The 20,988-nt window shown below is 43.8% G+C and overlaps 1 protein-coding gene across 1 annotated transcript in view; it reads left to right on the top strand.

Annotated features, from left to right (window-relative positions):
* Positions 1-18,749, top strand: part of PDCD-5 (programmed cell death 5) — a 30,759-nt gene extending 12,010 nt beyond the window's left edge. Inside the window, exon 4 of the mRNA XM_068372809.1 lies at positions 16,445-18,749. Coding sequence (XP_068228910.1) covers positions 16,445-16,495 — 51 coding nt within the window. The 3' untranslated portion in view covers positions 16,496-18,749. The remainder of the gene's footprint in view (positions 1-16,444) is intronic.
* The last annotated feature ends 2,239 nt before the right edge of the window (positions 18,750-20,988 follow it).

Below are 20,988 nucleotides of genomic sequence, written 5' to 3'. Positions count from 1 at the left end.
CGTGTCAGGGTTTCCCTGCGCGCCCTTCTGCTGTGTTCTCTCCTGCTCCTGCTCAGTGTTAGCACACAGGCGCTCTTCTGCTCATTAGCGCTCTCCTGTTCGTCAGCGCTTTCAAGATGATCATCCCTGCGGTTCCTGTTACGCGCCCTGTGCGCCCACGTTCGCCCTCGCGATCTAGAACTTAGGTTCAGGTCGGGGTCAAGGACTGTCAACGGCCATACCACGTTGAAAACACCGCTTCTTGTCCGATCAGCGCGCCAGCGATCATCAGCTCGCCAGCAATCACCTGTCTCTCGGCGATCTCCGGATCGCCCACGTGTGTTACAGCCGGCACGCCAACGTTCTCCAACACTTCCGAAGGAACATGGTTCGCCAGCTACTAGCTCACCTGCGCATGCTGATCGCCATCGCGCGACCCTCAAACTGCGGATGCTGATCGCCATCGCGCGACCCTCAAACTGCGGATGCTGATCGCCATCGCGCGACCCTCAAACTGCGGATGCTAATCGCCATCGCGCGACCCTCAAACTGCGGATGCTGATCGCCATCGCGCGACCCTCAACTGCGGATGCTGATCGCCATCGCGCGACCCTCAACTGCGGATGCTGATCGCCATCGCGCGACCCTCAACTGCGGATGCTGAACGCCATCGCGCGACCCTCAACTGCGGATGCTGATCGCCATCGCGCGACCCTCAACTGCGGATGCTGATCGCCATCGCGCGACCGCCGACCTGCGCATGCTGATCGCCATCGCGCGACCCTCAACTGCGGATGCTGATCGCCATCGCGCGACCCTCAACTGCGGATGCTGATCGCCATCGCGCGACCGCACACCTGCGGATGCTGATCGCCATCGCGCGACCGCACACCTGCGGATGCTGATCGCCATCGCTCGACCCTGCGCATGCTGATCACCATCGCGCGACCCTCAACTGCGTATGCTGTTCGCCATCGCGCGACCGCCGACCTGCGCATGCTGATCGCCATCGCGCGACCTGCGCATGCTGATCGCCATCGCGCGACCCTGGCATGCTGATCGCCATCGCGCGACCCTGCGCATACTGATTACCATCGCGCGACCCGGCGCATGCTGATCACCATCGCGCGATCGCCCTCCTGCACAGGCTGCTCGCGATCGCTCACCTTTGCAAACTGCTCGACCATCGCGTCGGCATAACACAACGCGCCATCGCCAACCTGCGCATTAGCGCTCACCAGCTCACCACCAATCGCTTGTTGATCCATATCGCCAGCAGTCTTCCTCGCCCACGCGGCAGTGCGTTTCCTCTCCATCGCGCTAACGCTTGCGTTCGCCGCCTCGGACTCGCTCTCATCCACCTGCCCACCCTCACGACCGCTCGCCTGCGCGCCCACACTCCCACGTGCCTGCACGTCTACGCTCATGCTCTCCAATGTTCGCCCACGCGCGAACCAACGGTTTTTCCATCGCGCGGACGGATGGTGTTCCGTCGCGCGAACCTACAGTGTTTCTTCGCACAAATGTCGGCTTATTTCTTGCAGTATCCATTGCTCGTCTATGGGTTATCGCTCGCCAACCACCAGCTCTCGCCCTTCCTACCACGCTCGCCCTCCTTCTGCGCTCCTTCGCTCACCTTCGTTTGCGTTACCGCGCATGAGCGCTTCCACGTTCGCCCACGCGAAAATCTTTGAATTTCCGTCGCGCGAGCTCCAGGGCGATTGCGACCACGATTCCCAATGGGGTTTTCGCAGCATGACCAGCCTGGCGAGTTCTTCTGGAGCGTATTTCCAGAACACGGCCTCACCCCGTAAACGCAGAGCATGGCACTTGCAAGAATAGGAGAAACTTAAGGGAGATCTGAGCAACACTCCTCTTTCCTGAACCTGGGTTAGCCCTTCCCCGTCATTACCTGGAAGGATTTTTGGCGGGGGGCTTTCCGTTCGAGATTTCTCCATCGGACGAGGTGTGACTGCTTACCTCTTCCTCTGGGAGCTTACCAGGTTCTTTCCCTCCTCGGTTACGGCCCGAGGTTTGGTTCAAGGAAGCTACAGGAAGATCAAGGGTACTTTCCTCCTCTCGAGCTCAGGCACCTTGGCCTTTCGTCCTTAAGTATCTAACTTGCGGACAAGCTCGATGTTGTACCATCTGGACGCGCTGACTGAGGGCTTCCTTCGGGTGTCTCATCTGTGGAGGTCGACGACCTCAGACACCCTTCCATCCTTGAGAAGAGTTTGTTTGTGCCCAAGGACAGAGACTTAGACAGCTGCTGTGCGGAGGAAATCGACTTCCGGTTTCACTCCTCCAAGGCGCTTTCTTCCAGACTCTGCAGGGCTCCAGCGCCCTTTTCTTTCAACCACGTCGGCCTAAGTTATCGGCTACGACAACTGGGACAAGGTGTCCAATTGCAGTTTCCTCCTGTCAGGAACAGATGGCACGGGAGACTCCCCCGGGGGGGCATAGTCCTAAAAGGAGTTCACTAACTCTAGGATTGCAGGTTTTTCGCTGGGAGGATGCTTAAGGTTACTCATCCGAATGACAGCTTCCCGATGCCCATTCCCGCACAATCTCTGTGATTAGCCAAGGATATCGCGCCTGCCGTCTCTGTCAGCGAATTCAGTGTCTCTGAACCTCTTGCCATAGCGTCAGCAGAGTTGCCCGGTTGGGCAGAATGATCCATACCTTAGGCGAAGGTCTTCCTTAGGATCATCGACGGCTTCACCCCCGGCCCCCTCAGTCGATCCTTTCTTGTAAGGAAGGATCTGAGAGGGGATGTCCGTAGTCGACCTCTCAGCCCTGATCAAGTTTGTCGAACAAACTTCGGCCAGCGTAGACCAGCAGAATCGATCAGACTGGTAACGAGGCGACAGGACTCCTTAAACCCTGGATAGGAAGGACGGGTACTTTCAGTTTCCATTCCATCCATCTTCCAGGGTGCTCGTCGAATTCAGCCTAGACTGCAAGTATTCCTGCTTATGATGCAGTGTGGCTATCCCGTCGTGGCATAGCAGGTTTGTTTCCCCCAGAGAACTCTCCCTGCCTTCCTCTTGGCCGCTCAGGTGCAGGCTTCCGCCTCCTCTGCTGTTTGGAGGGCTGGTCAACTCCGGTAGGCTCGGGTTCGACCTTCTTCAGCGCCGGGACAAGCTTCCGGACGCTTACCATGAGTGTGGGCTCATGGTATTTTGCTTGGAGCCTTCTCTTCCTCTGCCTCAACATCTGGAGTATCTGGCCATGATATTGAGTCAACGGCCTTACCACGTTGGAAACCCCGCTTCTCGTCCGTCCAGCGAGGTTAAGCAACGTCGGTACTTGGATGGGTGACCACCTGGGGACGCCAGATTCTGTTACCACATCCTCCGACCACATCCTCCGAGCCTTCCTTTCGGTTGACTGTGGCAAGACTGAGGAGAGTCGCAGTACCTGTTCTCAGTCAAGCAGAGCTTTTAGCCCTACCTTGGAACGTTTCCTAGTTCTCCTGTCCTCATTGACTCGTCTATAGTCCGAACGGTCGCCTCAGGATAAGTTCCATGTGGGGCGATCCAAGTTCCGGTGGCTTCAGGCAATGTTTAACCGGACTCCCTGGCCCTAGGGGACCAGCGGAACTATTAGACCTGCAATGGGTGTTGACCTATGGAGCCTCTTGATGGTAGTGGTTATTCTCGTCCTTTCCCCACATTCTTGATGCGGTTCTCGGACTCGTCAAAGGAAAGGGGGGGGGGGGGGCATGTTCCGGTCCAGGCCTATGGTCAAGACCTGAAGGATACCTCTCCATCATTCAGTTAGGCTCAGGGGCCTTAGTCTGGCCCCTCTTCAGATCCTACAGCTCCTGCCGAATCGCCCCGTTGCGCGTCGACTTCATTCTAACCATCAGGGGACGCATTTTCACACCTTCACATCTTGCAGTAGAGATACCGGGATGATTGAGATTCTCTCAATACCACCATCGGCTCTCTCATTCCAGGCAGGGGAATGTTTCTCTCAGACTATCCGAGCAGAGCCTCGTAGAGAGAGTGTACCTGGGGGTCTTTGACCTTGGGTAACCAGCAAGTGCTGGTCTGGGGGACCTGATCGCGACAGCTTGGAACCTCAAGCTTCCGCTATTCTTCCCCCCAGTCTCAGACCCCGAGACTCTGGCAAGATGCATTCCGGTGATGGTGGGACAACTTCGACTCCTGCGTCTTCCCTCCTTTTTGTCTGTGGACAATGGGTCTCAACAAGACCAGGTTGTCTGTCAACCTTTCAATGGGAGAGCTCCACTGGGACTATGCGCAGAACGGTTTCTGGACCCTCTGCTTCCCCTGACGGAACTCCCGGGAGAGCTTCTCCCACGGCGCAGACTACTCAAGCAACCACACTGCGACATCTCTCCCGAACCGAGGCGTCGCTTCGGCTTCATGCCTGGAGACACTACGCTTCCTCCTCAAGAAGAGACAACCCGCTACAGTCGCGGTACGGAGGTCGCGTCTTCGGCGATAGTCATCCACAGGGGTCTCCCAGGCAAAGTGAAGAGTCTAAGGTGGTTGGTGCCGTGGGAGATATACCTCTTCCCTTGAGGCCTCTTCTCCAGCAATAACGGTCTTATTGCCTTTCGGCGGGAGGAAACTCCTTTCCGCTCTCGGCAATGAAGCCTGTCGCTCAGCCTTTCCCTGACCTTCAGGCTTAAAGGAATAACTTTTTCCTGCCCGCTGGATCTATCCTCGCTCATGCGAAGCTACGATCGTCCCTGCCCTAGTCGGAGGAAGACCTCCAACTTGGAGCATGGCTCGGACTTTTAGTCCTTTAAGAGATCTTCTCAAGACCCTTTACGACAGGCCTCGGATTGTATTCCGCCTTGGGTCTTCTGCTCACTCTGGCCACGGCCAGTGTGTAAGCAATCTTCTTGGTCTCTTACTACTCCCCCCTTTCTAAGGAAGAGGGGAAGGCAACATTCAGGCTCGCTCCTGAGTTGTTGGCTAGACTCAGAATCTGAGGGTCCCGGCCCTTCGGTCCGATTCATTCAAGATTTCGAGTCTCCATTCTGTATCTGATGTCCCAAGACCTTCTCTTTCTTGCCAGTAAAGGAATCGAGAGGTTAGCGCTGGGAACAGCTGCAGTTTGTCCTCAGTTGCAGCCGATTTGGGAGCACAAGGAGGACATGGGGGGAGAGTCACCAGTATACCTCTTCAGCCCGGACTCAAGGACATTCATCTCGACCTGTCTCCAGACCCTCCCCCGTCACGTCGCCCTACAGCACGATGTTGGATACATCGCAACGTCCCTCGCCTTCGAGTAATACTACTCTGTGACGCAGGTGCTACAAGCTGGAGTCTGGAAGCGTCTAATGACCTTCGCAGCCCGCTTCCTGCAGGGCGTGACCCACAGGAGTCTCGATACGTTTTCTATCGCTCTGTGGTGGCTACACAACAGCTGGTCTAACCTCAGGCTCCTTTTTGGACAGGTAGCAGAAGGTTGAGGGCATTGTTATCAGGTTTTAGTCTGCATGAACGAAAGAAGTATGTCTGGCCCTTACTTCTTTCTTCATCATCCCCTCTACGGGGAAGCAGCATCCTGGTCTCTGCATAGCTGACCTCGAACCTCTGCAGGTAAACCATGCTTCCTTGTGTTCCGAGTATTGAGTCAATACTGTCGCGTCCCCCATACCCTGACGAGGTGGTATTGGGAACGTCCTAACCCAGAGTTCCTTCTGGAACTCCAGGTCAACTGCCTAGGACAGGTCACACTTCTTCCTTCACACACAAGCTTACGTAGGCCACATGGTTCCTTGCGGAGCAAGGAACTTGTGAGGTGCAGGGACTCCTTTTCTCGAGTGCGACTCACTCGGATTCTGAGTCCCCGGGTAAAGCCAAAGCCAGTATGGCTGGGGACTTTCCACCCTTCCTAAGGGATAAGTCACCCTTTGTAAATAGCGTGGTTTGTATTTCGGTTACGGAACAAATGACAAATTCGAAGATAATTTGTATTTTTCCTAACCATACAAACCTTAGCTATTTACACATATTTGCCCGCCAGCCCTGTCCCCCAAGACAAGTCCTACCTCTAAGTGAAAGTGAGTATTCACCTGTGTGTGAGGGGGAGGAGGGGTAGCTAGCTACCACTCCCCTACCCCCCCGCTAACTAGCGCGGGGGTAATACACCCTCGTTAAATTCTAATGGCTCGCCATTTCAGCTACGCTAAAAGTAATACCCTTTGTAAATAGCTAAGGTTTGTATGGTTAGGAAAAATACAAATTATCTTCGAATTTGTCATGTTCACGAGGATAAACTTTTCTAGGAGAGTAACTTGGCACTTGGTATTTCTCTCTTCACTTTGCCTTCTTTGAGCACCTAGGAAAGATGGTGAATGGGATGGTTGTGTAGGAAGGTCTTTCACTTAGTTCCTTAGGTTTTAATGATAACTCATCTCCTTCAGGAGTGAGTAATGGTACTGTCCTGCTAACTGCTACCTTTGGAGTTGGACAGATGCTTTGTGAAGTATGGAGACCAGGGGAAAGTGGGGTGACACACTTACCTTTCCCATTCCCTTTCATGACAAAGAAGTTTGTCCTTTAGTGTGCTGCTCTGTAGCTCACAGCTAACTGAAGCTTTTTGGGGGTCAGTTACCGATTATCCTGATAAGGGTATTGATTGTTATTTCTTGATTCGCATAGTATTCTCACCACAGTAGAAATTGACACAGGTACAACAGTTATTATTTGTCCTGTGAGGTTCCAGTTCCTGTTTAAAGAGAGTAAAAGGAAGACCAGAAATTCAGTATAAATTTAGTGAGCATTCACCCTCTTTAGTAGGGCATATTAACAACAGATGACACTATTACATTCTCCACTTTTGTCTTCTTCTTGTTTACTTAAAGTAGTCTTCAAATGATCTGCTGAGCAATGCCATATTCATATTAGAACGAGTAGCCAGTGTTGCGTATATCAACACTTAAGAATAGCCTGTCATGAAATATCACGTTTTTTTTTTTCTCACATTTAACTATGTAAAGTTAAGGTTGTAGATTGAATGTATATATGGTTATAACTTCCAGAACATGTGTACTTTACCAAAATTCATTTATATATATATTTAAACAGGAGCTTATCTACTGTAGACTAAGACCATTTCAAGGGGATCTTATGAAGGCACAAACACGTACCTGTAGACAAAAAAGCAGCGCATCTATTCTGACCATATCTACATGGTATGAGTTAAATATAACTTACCAAGCATATTATTATTATTACTTGCTAAGCTACAACCCTAGTTGGAAAAGCAGGATCCTATAAGCCCAGGGGCTCCAACAGGGAAAATAGCCCAGTGAGGAAAGGAAACAAGAAAAATAAAAATAAAATATTTTAAAAACACTTAACATTAAAATAAATATCTATAAACTATAAAAACTTCAACAAAACAAGAGGAAGAGAAATAAGATAGAATAATGTGCCTGAGTGTACTCTCAAGCAAGATAACTCTAACCCAAGACAGTGGAAGACCATGGTACAGATGCTATGGCACTACCCAAGACTCTCACACAATGGTTTGATATTGAAGTGTCCTTCTCCTAGAAGAGCTGCTTACCATAGGTAAAGAGTCTTCTACCCTTACCAAGAGGAAAGTTGCCACTGAACAATTTCACTGTAGTAACCCCTTGGGTGAAGAAGAATTGTTTGGCAATCTCAGTGTTGTCAGGTGTATGAGGACAGGAGAATATGTAAAGTATAGACCAGACTATTCGCTGTGTGTGTAGGCAAAGGGAAAATGAACCGTAACCTGAGAGAAGGCTGTAATTTAGTACTGCCTGGCCAGTCAAAGGACCCCATAACTCACTAGCGGTAATATTTTAACGGGTGGCATGAGACAATAATGGACCTCCCACCACTATAAGCTCCCCCTCCTAGTTTAGCCTTAGGCGCAGTCTCTATGTTGGATGCATCTTTCATATCTGTAAGTTAAATTTGCAATATTGTATACTGTTTACAATATCTACACAGCCTAACCTTAACTTGCCTTTTGTAAATGTGTGTAAATTCTTATGAAGATTAGTCAAATGTCGATATACACAGTTGTGGGGTAGGTGACTTGGCTATGACTAGTACTTGCGCACTTGGCACCTGTGTTCGGTTCTTAAGGGACTGTGGATGCACACTGGCATTCATGAAGTTTAATGGGCTCCCTTCTCCACCCTTATTTACTGGATGGTTGAGGATTACCTCGATCTTTTGTGATCGGGATCTTAAGGGAGGAACCTGTGATTGGTCTTGCATGCTTATAATGGATGAGACATTCATACGGTAGGTTGTGAATATGATCCGGGTTTGTTATTGGCTGTGGCACTAGGGAGAGATTGCTATGTGTATGCATTAACTGGAATACATTCACCTGTCTCTTTGCAGCAAGACTTTCCCACATACAATTGCACTCAGGAACATGTTCTTGACTGTTGAGCCCAGGGAGACATAATGTTCCCATGCGTACATGCTATGTGGAACATGGTCTAGTGTTCGAGTGTCACGCTCTCATGGGCGACCATGGTAATATGAATGATGAAACATGCACGAGTACTACATACTTTTGGATATTGTATAGACTCGACTCTTGTTTTTGTTAATTTTCTTTAACCTATTTCTATTTCATTACTTTTTCTCCATTTTCTTGGTAACACAGTCCATCCTCTTGTATATCCCATAGTGGGTTAATGCTGGCATTGCAACTTCACGGTTGACTTGAAACATCACTAACATGCCTGTAGAGTCCCATCAACCCCTAGCTGGTCACACTTCGGCTTCATCTTTATCTTTGTTCATGTTTCCTTTCTTTGATCCTGCTGTCCAACCTTTCTGGGCTTTTATTTCATACCTGTAATTGAATTGCAGGGTTTTATCTCAAGTTGCCTCCCATCTCTTAACTTTGAATTCATAGTGCAGTTGCAGAGTTCCCCCCCCCCCCCATTGACTCTTGACACTGAAAGGCCTCCCCATCCTCAGAACTGGACCGTGTGTCCCAAATTCCATGAATCCAATTTAATCCGAGCCTTCCTCGCATATACCCCAGCCATTTGGTGAACTTTACACCACACGGGTAAAGAGGCTATTATTTTTATTTTCATGGCATCCTACAGGAGTATGCTATATGCTTTAAAAGAATAATTCAATCTGCCTTTAATAGAGAATTTCCTTTCACCGATTTCCATAACATGTATTTCATCATGTTGTTGGGATTGGTAAGTAGAAGAGGTATATGACTTAGATGATTGAGGGCAAAGTTTTTTTTTTTTTAACCTTGTAGGCATTATTTATGGGTCTTTGCAGCTTTTCTTTGGCCCCTAGTTTCACTAACTGTTTACCCGTTTCACTAATCCTCCATTGTTGCTTTCTTTCTTCTATCTTGTTACCTAACTTTTTTTTTTTAACTTAGAAGTGAAATCCCCCAGTTGCCCACGAATGCTGAAATGTCCTTCCAGACTCTAGCTCTTATGGCCTAAATCCATAACTCAAATAATGTATTTTATAGATAAGAGGGAGCAGAAGTACTGGTTTTTTTTTATGATTATTAATCTTTTTGCTATAATATGAAGGAACTATAGTATGATTTTACGGTACTAATACTGATGTACAATTTTAACCCAGTCCATATTTTTTTATGCTATTTTGATAGATGATGATTATCAGTGCTTAGTAGTTGATTATTAACGTTGCCCTTATTGATTTCTAATTAAGATTATTTTTTTAAGTTAGTTTTGTTGTATTCCATACGTTGCAAATAGGGTGTAAGTAGGAACAGCCAGATTTATTGTCATGTGCCTTGCCAATACCATACAGTACACTTTGTATTTATTTATGGAATTTAAAATGATATTTTAATTATAAAATAAATTTTTGAATATACTTACCCGGTGAATATATAATAGCTGTAACTCTGCGGCTCGACAGAAAACACACTCAAAAAACTCGCGAGCGATCGCTATGAAGTTTGCGGGTGTGCTCACCAGCGCCAACTATCGGCCAGATACCACTCTTGCATGTAAACAAACCCTTCAATTCTTCTCGTCCCGCTGCGTCTCTATTGGGGAGGAAGGGAGGGTCTTTAATTTATATATTCACCGGGTAAGTATATTCAAAAATTTATTTTATAATTAAAATATCATTTTAAATATTTAACTTAGCCGGTGAATATATAATAGCTGATTCACACCCAAGGCGGTGGGTAGAGACCAGAGTTAATTAAGTTTACAGCGTATAAGCTAAGAGTTTTTTCATTTTGACAGTTATCAATATAACAAAACCAAAATATATAGGTACCTGGTAAGGAAGTTGACTTAGACGATTACTCTGCCTTGTAAGTCTGTCTTCCTCACGGAGCCCAGCGATCCTCTTAGGATGCTGAAAGACTCCCAGGAGCTGAAGTATCAAGGGCTGCAACCCATACAACAGGAACTCATCAAACCCCTAATCTGGGCGCTCTCGAGAAATGACTTTGACCACCCGCCAAATCAACCAGGATGCGAAAGGCTTCTTAGCCTTCCGAACAACCCATAAAACAATATTAAAAACATTTCAAGAGACAGATTAAAAGGATATTGGAATTAGGGAAGTGTAGTGGTAGAACCCTCACCCACTACTGCACTCGCTGCTACGAATGGACCCAGTGTGTAGCAGTCCTCGTAAAGAGTCTGGACATCTATTAAGTAAAATGACGCGAACATTGACTTGCTTCTCCAAAAAGTCGCGTCCATAATACTTTGCAGAGATTTATTTTGCTTGAAGGCCACGGAGGTTGCTATATCTCTAAATTCGTGCGTCTTAACCTTAAGCAAACATCGGTCTTTCTCATTCAAGTGAGAATGAGCTTCTCGTATTAAAAAAATCTGATAAAATATGACAAAGCATTCTTTGACATAGGCAATGAAGGTTTCTTAACTGAGCACCATAATGCCTCAGATTTACCTCGTAATGACTTAGTACGGGCTAAATCGAACTTAAGAGCTCTAACAGGACATAATACTCTTTCCAGTTCGTTGCCTACGATCTCTGATAAGCAAGGAATATCAAAAGATTTAGGCCAAGGACGAGAAGGCAGTTCATTTTTGGCCAGGAAACCAAGTTGAAGTGAACAAGTGGCTTTTTTCTGTAGAAAAGCCGATGTTCTTACTTGAAGGCATGAAGTTCACTGACCCTTTTAGCCAAAGCCAAGCACACTAGGAAAAGTGTCTTGAGGGTGAGATCCTTCAGGGAGGCTGAATGTAATGGCTCAAACCTGTCTGACATGAGGAACCTTAGGACCACGTCTAAGTTCCATCCAGGAGTAGCCAAACGACGTTCCTTAGAGGTCTCGAAAGACTTAAGGAGATCTTGGAGATCTTTATTGTTGGAAAGATCTAAGCCTCTATGTCGAAAGACCGAAGCCAACATGCTCCTGTAGCCCTTAATCGTGGGAGCTGAAAGGGAGCGAACCTTTCTCAGATGTAAAAGAAAATCTGCGATTTGGGCTACAGAGGTACTGGACGAGGACACAGATGCTGACTTGCACCAGTCTCGAAAGACTTCCCACTTCGACTGGTATACTCTAATGGTAGAAGCTCTCCTAGCTCTTGCAATCGCACTGACTGCCTCCTTCGAAAAGCCTCTAGCTCTTGAGAGTCTTTCGATAGTCTGAAGGAAGTCAGACGAAGAGCGGGGAGGCTTTGATGGACATTCTTTACGTGGGGCTGACGTAACAGATCTACCCATAGAGGAAGACTTCTTGGAAAGTCTACCAGCCATTGAAGTACCTCGGTGAACCACTCTCTCGCGGGCCAGAGGGTAGCAACCAACGTCAACCTTGTCCCTTCGTGAGAGGCGAACTTCTGCAGTACCTTGTTGACTATCTTGAATGGTGGGAATGCATATAAGTCCATAAAAGACCAATCCAGTAGAAACGCGTCTATGTAGATTGCTTCTGTATCTAGGACTGGAGAGCAATAGATTGGTAACCTTTTGGTCAACGAGGAGGCAAAGAGGTCTATGGTGGGTTGACCCCAAGTAGCCCAAAGACACTTGCCCACGTCCTTGTGGAGGGTCCATTCCGTGGGTATCACCTGACCCCTCCGACTGAGACAGTCTGCCAAGACGTTCAAGTCCCCCTGGATGAATCTCGTCAACAGGGAGATGCCTCGAATTCTTGACCATAAGAGAAGGTCCCTTGCGATCTCGAGCAGCGTGAAGGAGTGTGTGCCTCCTTGCTTGGAGATGTACGCCAAAGTTGTGGTGTTGTCTGAGTTGACCTCTACCACTTAGTTTCGAAGAAGCTTTCTAATATCATCAAGGCCAAGTGGACTGCTAATAGCTCCTTGCCGTTGATGTGCATGCTCTTCTGACTTGAGGTCCACAGACCCGAGCATTCCCGACCGTCCAGGGTCGCACCCCAACCCAAACCCGACGCGTCTGAGGACAACACGTGGTTTGGGTTCTTGACTGCTAGGGATAGTCCCTCTCTCAGACTGATATTGCTGTCCCACCATTTCAGGCATGCCTTTACTGGTTCGGAGACTGGGAATGATACCGTCTCTAATGTCTTGTCCTAGTTCCAGAGAGAGGCTAGATGGAACCGGAGAGGCAGAAGGGGTAGTCTCCCTAGTGAGACAAACTGCTCCAGGGATGAGAGAGTCCCTACGAGACTGTTCCAACTCCTGACTGAATAAACGTTTTCTTTTCAGCATTAGTTGGACTTCGAGCAGGGCTTGACTGCGAATCTCCATCCCCAAATATAGAATAATCTGGGATGGGATCAGTTGGGACTTTTAGGTTGACCAAAAGTCCCAACTCCCTGGCCAGACTCAATGTCCAATGTAGATCCTGCAGACAGCGAAGACTGGACGATGCTCTGAGAAGCCAGTCGTCCAAGTACAGGGAGGCTCGGATCCCCGATAGATGGAGGGATTTTGCCACATTCCTCATGAGCCTCGTAAACACGAGAGGCGCAGGACTAAGGCCAAAGCACAGGGCTCGAAACTGGTACCCCACATTCCTGTAAACAAACCTCAGAAACGGTTGGGAATCCGGGTGTATAGGAATGTGGAAGTATGCCTCCTGAAGGTCGAGAGAGACCATCCAGTCGCCTTCCATAAATGCTGTCAAGACAGCCTGGTAGACTTCGTGAAGTTTGTCTTGACAATGAACACATTGAGCGCACTTGCCTCTTACGTACTCCTGCAGTGAACATGGCTGCCAGATCATTGGAGCCATCCCTGAGGGACTTGTTCCTGCAGAGAACGTGGCTGTCAGATCATTGGAGCCATCCCTGAAAGCCTTGTTTATGCATGACATAATTGTACAGCAAAACTTCAAACGCTCGAAAATAGCTCTGAAGTCGACCTGTAAAATCTTGGAGCGTCTCATGGCCAGGCGCCAGGGAGAGTCTATGAGGTTTGAGAAGTCTATCTGGGCAGAGGCAGGAACTCCCAAGCCGAGAACTTCTCTCGTGTCATATCAGACTCTCGCTCAATAAGCCAGCTTAAAAGTAGGGAAAGCAAAGGCTGTCTCCCCCAAACTCCTCCTGGTGATAAACCAGTCGCCTAGCAAACGTAAAGCTCTCTTAGAAGAGCGAGAGAGCACTAGCTTATAAAACAACGGCTTTGAAGTAGCTAGGCCTAGTGTAAGCTCTGACGTTTAGGCGAACGAGGAGCAGCAGTTACAAAAAGATCCGGACAAAGATCCTTAAAAATCAGCATGATTTATTAGTCCATAGAGGGCTAAGCAGCTTTAGGCTCCTCTCCGTCTGACAGAGTCCTCAAGGGAATATCAGTAGGAGGGGGAACAGCAACTTCCTCATCTGAAGGAACCTTGTCCGACAATAGCCGAGTCTCAAGCAAGGGAGAGACCTACCGTGGTGGCAATGCTTTACAAGCAGAGTCCACACACACTGGTGCATTAGTAGCGGACCAGGACGCAACGTCATGTAACTGCTTGACAGTCTGTGAACTGTCAACAACAACAGGTGCGTGAGGACGCACAGCGTCCACTCGAGACTGCTTTGACCGCCTAGTCTGAGCAGTCAAAACAACTCTAGAATGCGGAGGTTGACGCTCAGCGTCAAAACAAGTCAACTCCGATTGTTGGCGAACGTCCTGAACGTCAACAGGAGCATCAGCAAGTGGCCTAACGTCCAAATGTGGCTGAAAATCCACACGAGACCGCATCGAGTGTGGTTCTAAACAACCTGACTGACGTGACTTGGCTACGCCAACGTCAACAGGACGCACAAAGGAACGTTAGGGTGGCTGACGGCCAGGATCTCGATGAGATAAACGGCTAGGCTCAACGGACTTATCGGCAGAATAGTCTTCCATAAGGGAGGCAAGCTTATTCTGCATGTCTTGCCGTACAACCCATTCAGGATCAACGGGAATGGTTGCGGTAAGAGATGAGGGTAACGTCTGGGACTGCAAAACCTTGCCTACAAAAAGACTCTCGGAGTCTGTGTTACGCTTTTGTTTAGGCGGCGAGCAGTCTTCCGATGACTGCATAGGGTCAGAGCTGTCCTAATGGTTAAAACCAGGACGCTGGACCTGTCCTGAAAGGACTGACTTTCGCTTAAAGGGCCTCGAAACCTTGTTCCACGGTTTCTTATGCGAAAAGCCTTCGGATGACGAGGAGAAAATCGTCTCTCTCGCTTTATGGTAGGGGTGATCTTGGTAAGATACACCTGATACCATAGAGGGAACGTCTGTTCGCTGATCAAGGCCTCTCGAACCCATAAGTCGTACGACATTACTTCTCCCCTGGGCTTGGGAGCTTGCAAGAGGTCCCGGACTAGGCGAACGACAGGCACGAACAGACGAACCCTCGGTCGCAACACTGATAACACTTTGCGCAATATCACTTTATCACTACGATTTTCTGTTTTGCACTTAATTCACTGAAATCGAATTTTTTAACAATTCACATTAGGTATGAATAAAACTGATTTCTACCTGAAGCACGCAATTCTACCCTCTATCAAAAGGTTATAATTGCGAAATCAGTCGTATAATGTAAGCACATTAATACCAGCAAAAAACAGTAAACATATTTTAAAATAAAAAAATCAGTGGCTGGGGAAGAGACTAAACACTAGTTCATTCAAAACTACGTTTTCAATCTCTCACCGTAAAGTGCCTTGGGACGAGAATAAAAACTAAAAACGTTTTATCCTTTCTCCCCGTACAGAGACTAGGGACGAGAGTAACTCGAGAACAACGTTACTCACTTGGGACGAGATAAAGATCGGAACGTTCTCTCTCTTCTCTCTCTCTCCGTCTCTATCTCTCTCTCTCTCTCTCTCTTGATTTCGCACCTAAGAGAAGAGCCTACTTACCTTTCGTCAATAAACAGGTTATTTGACCAAAGGAAAAAACTGAAAGGTTTTTCAATTAAAAGTTCCTTTAAAATAGTCTTTAAAACATTTAAGCTTTGAAAGAAAAAAGAACAAAACGTCAGAATCGATTTACTCTTTCTGCAAAGTGAAACTGTGATACTCTCTCTCTCTATCGTAACGATAGAGCGCAAACTGCGTAGCATAAATAAACTAAACGTTAGTTCATCTTTGAAACAGTACGAAGACTATTCAAAGAAAAAAACTATCATAAAATATTTACTAAAAATATTTCATTTAATAAGTTTTAAATCATTAGCTCTGTAAAAGTTATTTACGATTGAAAAGGGCTCAACGTTGTTTAACTTCGGTTTCCAAGTTAGGACCGCCTACTCTCAGGAAAGGTCGCATATAAACAAATCATTAAAATTTATTTTGATGTTTATTATAAATGGAAAGCTAATCGAAGAGGCCTAATAAAGGCGGTTGAGATATAAAATATATAGAGGAAAATCTATAATTAATTTATAACGTGATAAGATAATTGCTAAAAGCCTAAAACACACTTCCGTCTAAGGGAAGGGTCGGCCATTTAAAAGTCAAAGAAAGTCCATACTCTCTCTCGTCATCAAAAATTAAATCTATCCAAAAACGAGTTCAAGATTTAAGATGAAGATAAAACACCTGCACTGCGAAAGCTCAAACCAAAATGAAGTACTTCACCAAATATGTTGAGAAAACTCCAGGTTCTATAGCGAGTATTGATAAGTCTTGTCGTCAACGTCGACAGAGAAGAATTGAAGGGTTTGTTTACATGCAAGAGTGGTATCTGGCCGACAGTTGGCGCTGGTGGGCACACCCGCAACCTTCATAGCGATCGCTCGCGAGTTTTTTGCGTGTGTTTTCTGTCGAGCCGCAGAGTTGCAGCTATTATATATTCACCGGCTAAGTTAAATATTTAAAATTATTTGTGCTTGTTTTGCTTTTGGATTAAATTAATTTCTAGGGGCCTTTTTTTGTTTTGGCTTTTATGAAACTTTATTTAATATTCCTAGGTTATATTTTATTTAGATGGAATGAAATTTCATTCATATCTTTTGATAATAGTGATAAGGATGACTAATAATGAACAAGAAACTAACTTAAAATTCATTTTCAGTTTGATCGACGAAGAGCTGCTTTGGATGATGACGATGATGATGATTTTTAAACTAGAATCTTAAACCTTGATATGGCATATGCTTTTGTTGGAAGGTATATTGTCATTTTATAAGTGTTATACTGAAAATTTAGCACTGGAGTAAGGAGATTTAGCAGGCTTGTTCTTGATGGTTTGTTAGTTTTCCTTTTTTTTTGCTTTAGCATATTTTGCATTGTGTAACTACATACCGTATGTAGTACTTTTGAAGATGTTTTGAAAGTTACTACAGTATCCCGAAATTACAAATAATTTAGTTATTTCTGTGATATTCTAGACATATTTTGAAAATTCACTTTGATAAGGACATAAGATAATGGTTACCATTGTTGTTGACTACAGTATTTAGATGATATGCATTTATGCCTTATTAATTTTTACCCTGTGAATTCAGTTCCTGGATAACATAGGAAAAAAAGTGGATTGAGTATTATTTTCCAAGGGTCTTGCTAATATGACTAATTTTGGCACAGTTTAGAACAATTCCATAAACAACCTTAGCTAATTGAACATGCTGTATTTAAAATGTATTCATAAAGCACGCTCAAATGATAATACAGTAGTAGAAAAAAAAGCCCCCTAAATATGGTAGCTATGAATAGTCAGGTATCATGTCTGTGGGAAATTGATACAATATTTAATTGTAATTAAAAAAAATCCAAGGGCTGTACTTTACACGGCAGGTTAAAAAACTTTAAGCAAATACAAATATATTGTGGTGCTTTTAAGCTGATATTTTCCACTATAAATGCTTAAACATTCAGGGTAAAGGTGGAGAGTAGTGCAACAATTGATTGTTTGGTTTTAAATGCGTGGATACACTATTAATGTTTTTGCATGGGTTTAGTGTGTTTACTGTATTCCTATTTAAAAATCTTCCACAGGCACATTACCTTGAAGTGACAATGGCATAGAAGGAATTACTAGGAACAGAAATAGAATAAACAATATTATAAAAACTACCAAATTTTTTCAGATTAGAAAAATTATGTATTTCAAACTTTGCAGCTTAAAGATCTTTTACTTTGAAGACGACTATGATACAGCAATTCTATTTGGTTTTACAAGTCATGTCACAGGTGATGGATAAAGTATTTACTTTTATTGCTTTCAATAAAAACAAGTTCTTGTTGATATTGTATAGATTATTTATTCCCTGTATTTTGTGTATTTTATATAGCTTAGTTAAACAATAATACTGTACTTAAATAATTTAGTACATTTCACTAAAATGATACATTAAGTAGTTGAAAATGAGTTGTAAAATTGTACTGTGTAGATATCAAAATGTAGTAGTGATGCCCTGTGGAAAATGTTACTCCTATCAATGTTTGGTATCTGAGTCAATATAGAATCTTTTTTTTATATTTTTTTTCACTTTATTAGATCTGATCTGTCTTACATAATTACCTAACAGACTGTGTAAACAATAGCTTTGAAAATTAATGTCAATTGTTTACTTTGTTTCAAACAGCAAAAGTACTGTAATGCCTTTGGATTTCCTTTTGTTATTCTATAAAGCCTTGATTTTTTGTCATATGTTTGGATTCTTTCACTTCTTTGTAATTTGTTCATATTTAGGAACATCACATCTAAAAAAAAATTGTTATTGAAAATGAAATTTGTAGAAATGATAAGACCATGCTTGTTTTATCCACTTTGTCCTTTAATTGTCTCTGTAGTTTTGCAATATGTCCAATAGCAATATCTTCATATAGAGTTTTCCGTGTGATCATTTAAATGAACCATGACTGATATTTACACATGCAGAATATAATTGCAAGTGAGGAATGCTTAGGACTAGAAATAAGAATTATGAAGCCTGAAATTTAAAGGACTTTGTGATTCATAACCATTGCAAGGTTGGAGTTAAATCCAGTGATGATGTGTGGCCTTTTGAGACAACTCCAACAGATTATGTCTGCTCTATGAGTAGCTTAATTTGGAATGTTTTTATTCCACTTAATGGATGAGACTATCAAGTGCCATCACTGTTTTATTGTTACAAATTTTACTATGTAACTAATATCTGTATTAGAACTGCCATATCCTGTCACAAAGGTGGCATAGGTTTTATCTGTCCAATAAGTGTTAGCAATATTTTCAGAAACATTAAAATAATATTAATTGTACAATATATGGTTATGTTTGTTTAGCAACAGTTTATGTTTTACGAGCAGGTTTTCTCTGAAAATTTGCGACCTTTTTTGTATTAGTAAATGCTTATTTGCAACCGAATGTCTTTGATTATACAAATTCTAATTTCCGAATGTCTTAATTGTTACAATTCACCAAAGTTATTTTCTAAGTATGAGGATTATTTTAATATGTTAACAGCAAGTTTCTTAAAATAATTTTGTACATCATACACAATTAAATGAATAAAATAATAAAACTAAAGATGCAATTTGAAAAGCAATGTATCAATAATTAACTTCAATTTTTTAGAGAAACCTAAATAAGTTCGGAGGTTGAAGTCCAGTCATATGAATATTTGGTTTGGATGCAATACAGTACTTGCTTTACATTATACAGTTCTTCACCATGGCCCCCTTAATTATAGAAGTATACCCCACTTAAGTCGTTATTTGGTTCCAGTAGTTTTCAACGTTGGTTGTAACTTAACCCTATAAAGTGACTTGGATATGTTTCCCCAAAACAAAGTACTTACAACCTAATATCATTTTATAAAATCCAGATGCCTACATTAATGAGGTCCCTATACATGTCAAAGTACTCGCAACTTGCTATCATTTTATAAAAAATAAACTTGTACAGTATACCTACATTAATAAGCTGTCATGAAATGCAAGTATTATTGAAAGATGTACAATGTTCATCTATGTATAGTTATACAATACCAACACCTTAACTATGGTTACTTTACCTTGAATTTTGCATCTCTTCCACTTCCTGGACATGGAAGAAGGTGGCGTTGTAAGTCTCAAACTAATTGCTGGTAGGATAACGATGTGATTGGTGATGAAATAGGAACTGTAAGAGGTTTCTTTGATGTTGGTGGTTCTTCGGCATCAACATCAGGCGATAAATTCCAAGTAACTGCTTTGAACTTTGTTACAGAAGTGTTCCTTCTCTTGTCTTTGAAAATTATCTTATATGCAAGGAATGCATCTTGAATATTAGATACTGTTGCCAAACGATTAGATGTAGGATGCTGAGACTAAGATTGCCATACATTGATAAAAAATTCACATTTCTTTAAACTTGAAGTTCCTTGGTTCTGGATCAGTTAAACTTTCTTCAATTTTCTGTTCATTCCCTAGCTCTAACAATTATTTGTTAGTTGTCGGTTACTTGTAGCTTGGGCAATCAACTCTTCAAAATCTTTTAACTCGGGCTTGGGCAATCAACTCTTCAAAATCTTTTAACTCCAGATTAAGTTCCTAACTAAGAGAGACCAAGTTCTTTGATAGATTCTCTACTGGCTCATCAAAACCTTTGAAATCATAAATGAATTGGGGGCAACATTTCTTCCATGCACCATTCACTGCCGTTTGGCAATTCGGTCCAAGATACACTGACGATTGATGCTGTCTATTAAATGTTGGAGGCCTTCCTAACTCCCAAATGTTTATGCAATTATCTGATAAACTGCCTGATGTAAGTTACATCATACTTAGTACCATTTGAAGAGAGCTGTGATGCCTTTTTTCAATTGGTTGTTGGTTGAAAGAGTAGTAGTGTTTAGGGGGAAGAAAATTACATGGATTTTGGTCTAGGAGTTTCTTTTCCCTGCAATAATCTTTAAATACTGAAATTGTATCATTCTTCAAAAACTATCTTAGTGTCACATGCCTTTGATTAGCAATCCAAATGACAAGAAGGATTGATTTTATGATGTTCTCGAGTTCCTAGGACTCAGGGCAAGGTAGATTAACAGTGGCTTTGGCTTTAAATCATCATTAATGATATCTCCTAACATTAATGTTAGCATATAATTGGATACTTTGTACTGTCATTATTTTTTCTTCCTTTGAACTAAATTATAAGCACTATTCAGCACTCGCTTCCAATATGAGCCATTCTTGTCGAAATTATAAGGGTTCTGGAGGAATTTGTGCTTCATCAATTAATTTTTTCAGTTAAGGAAATTCTTGGGTAGCAACAGTATCAGCTACTCCCTACATTTTGAAAATATTGTACAAGCTCAAGTGCTTTTTGAACCTATTAAGTCACCCATGACTTGCAACAAAGTGTCCTTTTTGAAGAGATGGTCTTAACATGGGTCCTCAAGCACAGCCTTTGCCTTCTCTTGGATCAGAATTTGGCTTGTAGGAATCTCTTCAAGAGTTTACCTTTCTATCTAGAATATAAAGTTTCATTATATCTTAAATTATGCTTCTCTTCATATTGATGGCACAACTAATCTACAAAGCCTTTTCAACAACACACTGAATAAGGTCTTTATTGTGCATAATAGCAGATACTTTTTTCCTGAGCCAGCCCTAAGGCACGTACAATATCTTTCGTATATCATATCAAAT

This window comes from Palaemon carinicauda, chromosome 4 (assembly GCF_036898095.1).
Source record: "Palaemon carinicauda isolate YSFRI2023 chromosome 4, ASM3689809v2, whole genome shotgun sequence".
Taxonomy (NCBI): Eukaryota; Metazoa; Arthropoda; class Malacostraca; order Decapoda; family Palaemonidae; genus Palaemon; species Palaemon carinicauda.
This window is presented reverse-complemented; position numbering and strand designations above follow the sequence as displayed.